General features: G+C 33.7%; 1 protein-coding gene across 1 annotated transcript; it reads right to left on the bottom strand.

Moving 5' to 3' along the window:
- Positions 1-318: 318 nt before the first annotated feature.
- Positions 319-6,706, bottom strand: LOC145899001 (kelch-like protein 7). Its single transcript, XM_082987712.1, has 12 exons — positions 6,570-6,706; positions 6,396-6,519; positions 5,448-5,601; positions 4,941-5,158; positions 4,286-4,429; positions 4,121-4,226; positions 3,661-3,752; positions 3,194-3,374; positions 2,909-3,049; positions 2,325-2,483; positions 1,967-2,111; positions 319-889 (listed from the first exon to the last, which is right to left on the bottom strand). The coding sequence occupies exons 1-12, from the start codon at positions 6,629-6,631 to the stop codon at positions 790-792; spliced, it is 1,626 nt and encodes a 541-aa protein (XP_082843838.1). The 5' UTR covers positions 6,632-6,706; the 3' UTR covers positions 319-789.
- Positions 6,707-7,057: the final 351 nt, after the last annotated feature.

Here is a 7,057-nt window from a genome sequence, read left to right as displayed (position 1 = left end):
TTTCTCGTGACGCGCGTATTTTGATTGAATAAAAACTGGTTACTAGCACTGGTTGTTGGTAAGCGCTGCCAACGTGTGCGGCGTAACAATTACTATTATGTAATATTTTGCAGAAACTGGTGATGTTTATGGTATCACAAGTACACGTTCTCTCTGTCAGGTGTTCGAAACATTTTTCAGCTCATGGCACACATGCATAGTGTAGAATAATCTGGCACTTGGCTAGCCAAAAACGCACGCTAACAAGTGATCGTAAAATCCTGAAGCACAAACAAGTGTACCAGAAGCAAGAAGTGAAAAAACGAGAAGAAAGGGCGAACACACCTGCACTGTATGCTTCTCATTAACCGCACGGGTTGTCACGGTTTTTGGAATGCGCGATGTCTATCGGCATAATTTTCTAGCGAGTGTGGTTTTATTTTCACGTTACAAAGTACATGAACATGAAACACAAAATAGTTTGGGCACCGATAAAAGGCACACATGTATTGAACATAATGCACAACCTGACCTATTGTAGTATTGGTATTTATAAATTCGTAGCAGAATCACATTGGAAATCCACAAAAGGCATAAGTGCTATTTTGCGGAGAACTGATATTATCACAACATACACCGGCTTTCATACGCACATACATCGTTTAAAAATAATTTACAACGCGTTGCAAAAATAGCAAACAATTGGTTAAGTTGCATAAAACGATATTTTTAAACAAAACTTTTATTTGAGCATCTTTTCCCGTGAGCAATCACAGTTAAATATCAACTACACCCAAATATAGAAACATATTAAACAGCAACAACAGTCGCACCATAAACTGGTTTGTTAAGATCAAAAGCATGTATCCAGACATCTGAGGTTGGATCGTAAACTTCAACTGATGTCATTCTATAAACAAACATGATACAGTTTCATGAATCAGACCCACAACAAACACAGTCAAGTTTTTCTACAACATTTTTCTCAAGAAGTAAATTTATAAGTTAACAAAAACAAACCAACGTACACCCGCATACCCCTTCACCACTAAACCAAACCACAAATTAGGGATGGGCAATATAGAATAACACACTATTCTAGAACATTCTAGAATAGTTAAATCGAATCCAGAATACCGAATCCTATTCTGTTTTTGTTTGAGCTTTTGCACTGAAGCACAATAAACATGAAAGAAATTATTACAGGACTGTACTGACAAAGCACAATCAAAGAATAAATTCATTGCAGTGTAATATATCTACGTACGTAACTTTATGGCTGTTAAACCTAAACGTCATCACATCACAACCGTAGCAGTTGATTGACGGAAAATTCTCAAAAAACATACGCACCGTATTTACTCGATTGTAAGCCGGGTCTGAGAGTTTTTGAACCTACCGTTTGTGATTCTTACAATCGAGGGCGGCTTATATTAGTTAATGTTACGAGGATATTTTGTCTACAGCTTATATTATTTAATATCACACGGGACGGATATTTTGTCTGCGGCTCTCAGTTTCAATGAAATTTACCTGCAGCTCGCTCTACTCTACCAATTTTGAACAACAGATTTGTTGACAATTATTGTAGGGCACGTAAGTTTGCCTTTGACAGTTACGTGCGACTTACATTCGAGCTTATATTAATTTTTTAACACCGTCGCATGCGGCGTACAATCGAGTAAATACGGAAACCGTGCATCAAAGATAAATAGCGAAACCCATTATTCGGTTTGAAGACAATTTGGATTCGGATAGTTTAAGATTCGAATCATCCGGATTCGCTATTCTAAATTGCCCATCCCTACCACAAATACAACCTTGTATAAAGCAAAGTGTTTTAAGTTTAATCTTAACAAACATTTTATAAATGTTGTTAATCAAGTATAACACCGTATATCCCACTTGTCCCAGTTTCTCAACATTTACATTTTCACATAAAACGGGAAACTGTGGACTATAGTGACGTCATGATAGTAATTCTTACCCTCCCCCCACAGCATAAATCCTCCCATCAATAACACAAGCAGAGTGACGCCAACGAGTATTTAGGAGAGGAGAAACATATTTCCATTTGTTGACTCTAGGTTCGTATTCTTCAACTGTTTGCAGGAAGTCACGACCCAAACCTCCTGTCAGATTTAAAGTAAAACTTTTTATTGTTTTTAGGTTAATACTTTATAGTTATATCTACCAGTTTTTATGTTTAGGATTCTTTTCAGGAAACTCCATTATATTTATCACGTGATACATTCACCGGTGACGAATATGAATTTGTATTTTATAAATTTTACATAACAACAAAACTTACAGTTAATTTTATTACTTAACTTTTCATCACTAACCAATTGCATAGATCTTCCCTTTAATTTCTTCACATGCTAAATGTCTTCTTCCTTTATTGAGAGAAGCGATTTTTGTGGAGGTTCCAACACGTATATCACGGAATTCACATGATTGTAAGGATTGTCTGCCATCAAATCCGCCCACAGAAAACAAAACATCTGAAGAAATTTCCAAATCCCTTGTGTTAATATTTATTGTGACGTCATATTACGATTATGTTGTAATGTTACGTAACAATCATTGAGGTAAGATCTGCGTTTCTTAACGTGCAAATAAGCGATCAGCTTTAAATCGAGGTTTTAATTGAAATTAATCAATATTATGGTTGATATTCATGTAATAAAGAACTATCAAATAAAGATGGAATATTTCCTGCATTTCTGTTTAGTTTAAAGTCGGCGTTTCACAACATTTTTATGTCCAAGAGTGAATATTGTTGGGGTAAAAAGTTTAAATTTACTGATTACTTAAATTTGTGGTTTCTGGGTATTTATGTCGTTGTTTTAGATGCATGTCAATTATTTGGACCTTAATCCAGTAATGAGAATAATCTTCACAAAAATGAACCCAGATACATTCTTACTGTCAATTGAAGCCATTCCATGCAAATATCTTGGTTGTAACATGTTGAAACCACTTCTCCATCTGTCTTCTTGTACAGAATAACACAAAGTTGATGAGAATGCTCCTTGGTTTCCTTGACCACCCGTGAGATACAAGTAATCTAAATTTGTTTGTAATTAGTGAAAACAAGGTTGTCCATAAAAGTGATAATTGTTGATAACAGTGATGTTCTGTAATTATACGTTTTTGAAACAAAACAGCCCCTGGTTTAATGATAAACAATTTCTGGAATAACAAGACCAACCTCCAACAACAGCAGATGCAGCCCAACGTCTACCTTCCAACAAATCAGCAATTTTTACCCAGTTTTTACTTTCCTCCAAATTCAACATCTCACAACTTTGTGTTGGACCATTTCCACCCATTACATAAACATTTTCACCAAATATGGCTGAAGTTGAGTTCTCTCTGTCTGTGATCATTTTCTTAACAAATTTGGATGATGATTGATAACACATAAAGACAAAGTGATTCACATGTTTCACCAAATAACAGAAATATTTGTCCCAAAAAAATTAAAATACCCAGAAAATATGAAAAGTTACTTGTCATATGTTTCTCTAAATAATGGCTATTACTTGTCATTTGCTGTTTTGCTAACTTTACGTCAAATTTTGTATTACTTGTACATACAAAGAGCATCAAGCAAAATACTTGATAGGAAAATAAGTTAAATGAGCAAAACCATATGACAGCAAGAAATGTACATACTGGGTAATGTTCATGTTGTTTTGTGGTAACATTCCATTTCACACAATCTCGTTTACAATTATTGCCACCAATGAGAAGAAATCCTGACAAATCTGCAACATAAACATGGGTTGCTATTGTTTTCGCTTGCGAAAGATATATTCTTATGGTATTAAAAGTTTTTTGATTCAGGCAAAGTTGTTACTTTGTAAATATGAACATTGAATGTAGTTGGTATTTGTGTTAAATTGACTACAGTTCAAGATTTAATTATAAAAAATAACATATTTTGTGGATGTGGTTTTGCAGTGAAATCTGTTTTCAGAACACATATTTCCAATATTAGATTCCATTTGTAAATGTTAGGTCGGAAATTAAAAGGAGCTTAAGTTATGGGAGTACAAATGCTACAAGGTAGGTGTAAATATGGTGGATGTAACATATTGCTGTGAATGTGACATAAAATAAACAAATCTTGCGCCTTTTTTAACAGAACTCGCTTTTCCACTTGTTCCTGGATTTTCAAAGTTTGTTGATAAAACATCCATGACTGCACGACAACATTCAAAATTACTTCTCACAAGAGGCTGAAAAATAATAAAATATTTCAGTTCATTGCCAGGAAATCAATTTAAACCAAATTTACTTCATTTCTAACTGTAGTTGCAACAAACTGAGTGGAAATAGATGAAAGATCAAATTGTGAGAAAAGATTCACAAACAAATCCTCTCGATGGGAAGGATTGAAATTGACCCATCGAACCATTCCAGTAAAAACAGCTTCTTCCATCTATATTCAACAACTAATATGTAATAACAAAGCAAGTTAATTTTCAAACAAGTCATAAAGAAGATAATGACATGAGTGTCTGCATTGAATACTAAATTAAAAACAAGAACATTAACAGAGAGGCAAAATGTCACACAGAAAGTTTAATCACTTCCAAAATAACTTGAAACAAATGTTTTGACATAAGGTTGATGAAAAACAAACAGTTAAAAATCATAATCTCGGCTCTGCCACATAATCTCCAAATAATGTTTGTTGCAAATATCACATCAATGCATGTTGCGATGCGGTGGCATGCCAATAAACCAACTCAGATATACAGCAAAGTACACTATTTTTTCTACTGCTGTGAGACTAAATAAGAACAAACAACATTTAGAACTGACGTCTGTGGATGGGGAAATGATGATGTGCTTACCCAACTTTTAAGCCCAACAACTTGCGCAGATAAACTAACAAACTATATACATGTATACAGGAAAAAAACATAAAGAAAATGAATCACAATTACCCCTTTGTTTTTCTGCTTGATGATTGCAGACACATCACCAACATCAAGTTGCATGAAATCATCATGTTGTACAACTGTTGCAATGTTATCAACAATCATTTGGTTTGTTTTCTTTTCCACATCAGCAAGATTGTATCGAGTAGCATAAGCTCTTAGCTTCAAACAGTTGTCGGTTGAAATCATTTTAAGGATGACTCCACAACAAAATGACTTCAACTCTGAAAGTGTGAATAAAACACAGTGTTGTCTGTCTCACTTCTCTATTAATTACAAATAATTTGTTTTGTCCCAGGTTTATGGGAAAAAGTAGCACTCAGTACAAACATATTAATATCCCTCTAGCATAGTGACAATAGTTAAACACAAAAATATTGATTACACCTAATAATTGGGAAATTGTTGTGGTTGGCACAAAAAAAATGATATACATGCAGAATGTATATATTAGAATAATCATTCTTAACACATTAATACCAGTGAAGATTAAAACTTGCAATGTTTACATACCTTCCATCTGTGCATAATCAGCATCTTCCAAAACTTCCAACACATTTTTCTCTGTTACTTCAATATCACCAGTGTAAATATAATCCAATACACTTTCCAGTCTTTTTGGTGGAATATTGTCAACCTTGATAAAATCGCTGTATTTTTCGCGCATCTATAAGTAAACAAGTTTAACGAATCACAACAAACACAACATAATCTGATCCTAACAACTGAAGAAAAGTGACAAACACAAAAAGGTTTGATGAGCCACGGCCATATGTTGTGGAGGTCTGCTTTACATTAAAGAAGGGTTACACAACACAGGGATTGTATGTATCTCATGTGGCAAGCCATCATTTGAAAATGACATGCATCAAATATTATGGTATGTTAATCAAATATTAGTGCTATACTGATACATATAATGTTAGCATTTGTGTTTAGTGTTGTTGTACAAAAACATGTAATTCATCAAACTCATGATTCATTATTCCCCAAAATTGTCATATGTATATTTCCACATTGTAAAGCCTTACCAATAAATACAAGTGGCATAACGATATTGTTATTATTGACAAAAAATATCATTATTGTGGCAATACAACACAAAATGAAAGTTACTGAAATTGTTTGTTATTTAAAGATTATATCTTAACTATGTAATTACAATCCAGTCTGTAGAATATGGCAGTTCTCAAAGAGATCTCGGGTGTGCAGGACCAAATCTTTTGTGTGCGCATGTGCATGACCCCTAAGCCCACGTGCAACAAAAATAATAAAACATCTTTAGTGCTTTCTGTGCCGATAAATTTTGCATGCAGTCGAAGTAATTTGGCGTGCAAATAAAAAAAGTTGAAGAAAAACTTGCACGTGCAGCTGCCATACTCTGCAAGCTGGAATACAGACAGGTGACAATAAAAAGGCAAAACTTTTGAATCATTGTATTTCTGAATAACAAACACTTACCTCAACACCAAGTAAAGCATTGAAATAATCTGACATAGAACAAACAACAGCATCATGAATGGAATAGTTTTCTCCTTGGGAACAAAGTGTTCTGTTGCAAAATCGTTTTGTTTCTTTCCTGTCACTAAAATATCAATAGTTTTACTTTAGTAAATCACCATAAATTAAACTTACTTGTTTAAAAAATTCATCACTTTCTGATGATGTAAGTTTATTTCTTCTTGTGTTCGCTTCATGATGGAGACACAAAGTTAAACTGACAGTGAATGGAACACCAACAATTATTATAAGTTGTAGATATGTAATGTGTTTGCAAAACAAAATAGTTTAGTGTAATTGTTTGGTTTAATTCAGGAACAAACCTAATTTCCAGCGTTCAAGATTTTAAATGTTAAAAATTACAGAAGTGCAATAAAACGTCGGCCATTTATTTGCAAACCTTTGGTTTGCAACTGCTTTCATTTTTTGCAGCATTTCACTGCTGTCATTTCGGCGAAATTTTTTTTTATATCAACGAAATATATTTCACGCATGACTGAACACAACTTCAATGGATTTACCAAAAACAAAACACAAGTATATGCACAAATTAGAGCATAATTACCATTCAAAAACATCAATGTAACTTTGGCACACATCCGTGAACAATTCACACTATTTTG

This window comes from Ascidia mentula, chromosome 1, assembly GCF_947561715.1.
Source record: "Ascidia mentula chromosome 1, kaAscMent1.1, whole genome shotgun sequence".
In the NCBI taxonomy this organism is placed as follows: domain Eukaryota; kingdom Metazoa; phylum Chordata; class Ascidiacea; order Phlebobranchia; family Ascidiidae; genus Ascidia; species Ascidia mentula.
The sequence above is the reverse complement of the archived record's forward strand: the minus strand, read 5'-3'. Positions and strand labels throughout refer to the sequence as shown.

Excerpts from the sequence above, each read along its gene's own strand:
- LOC145899001 (XM_082987712.1), bottom strand. The coding sequence starts at position 6,631 with ATGAAGCGAACACAAGAAGAAATAAACTTACATCATCAGAAAGTGATG. Across the intron at positions 5,602-6,395 it reads ATGCTTTACTTGGTGTTGAG|ATGCGCGAAAAATACAGCGA; the intron begins GTAAGTGTTTGT and ends GTTTACTTATAG. Across the intron at positions 4,227-4,285 it reads CAACTACAGTTAGAAATGAA|CCTCTTGTGAGAAGTAATTT; the intron begins GTAAATTTGGTT and ends ATTATTTTTCAG.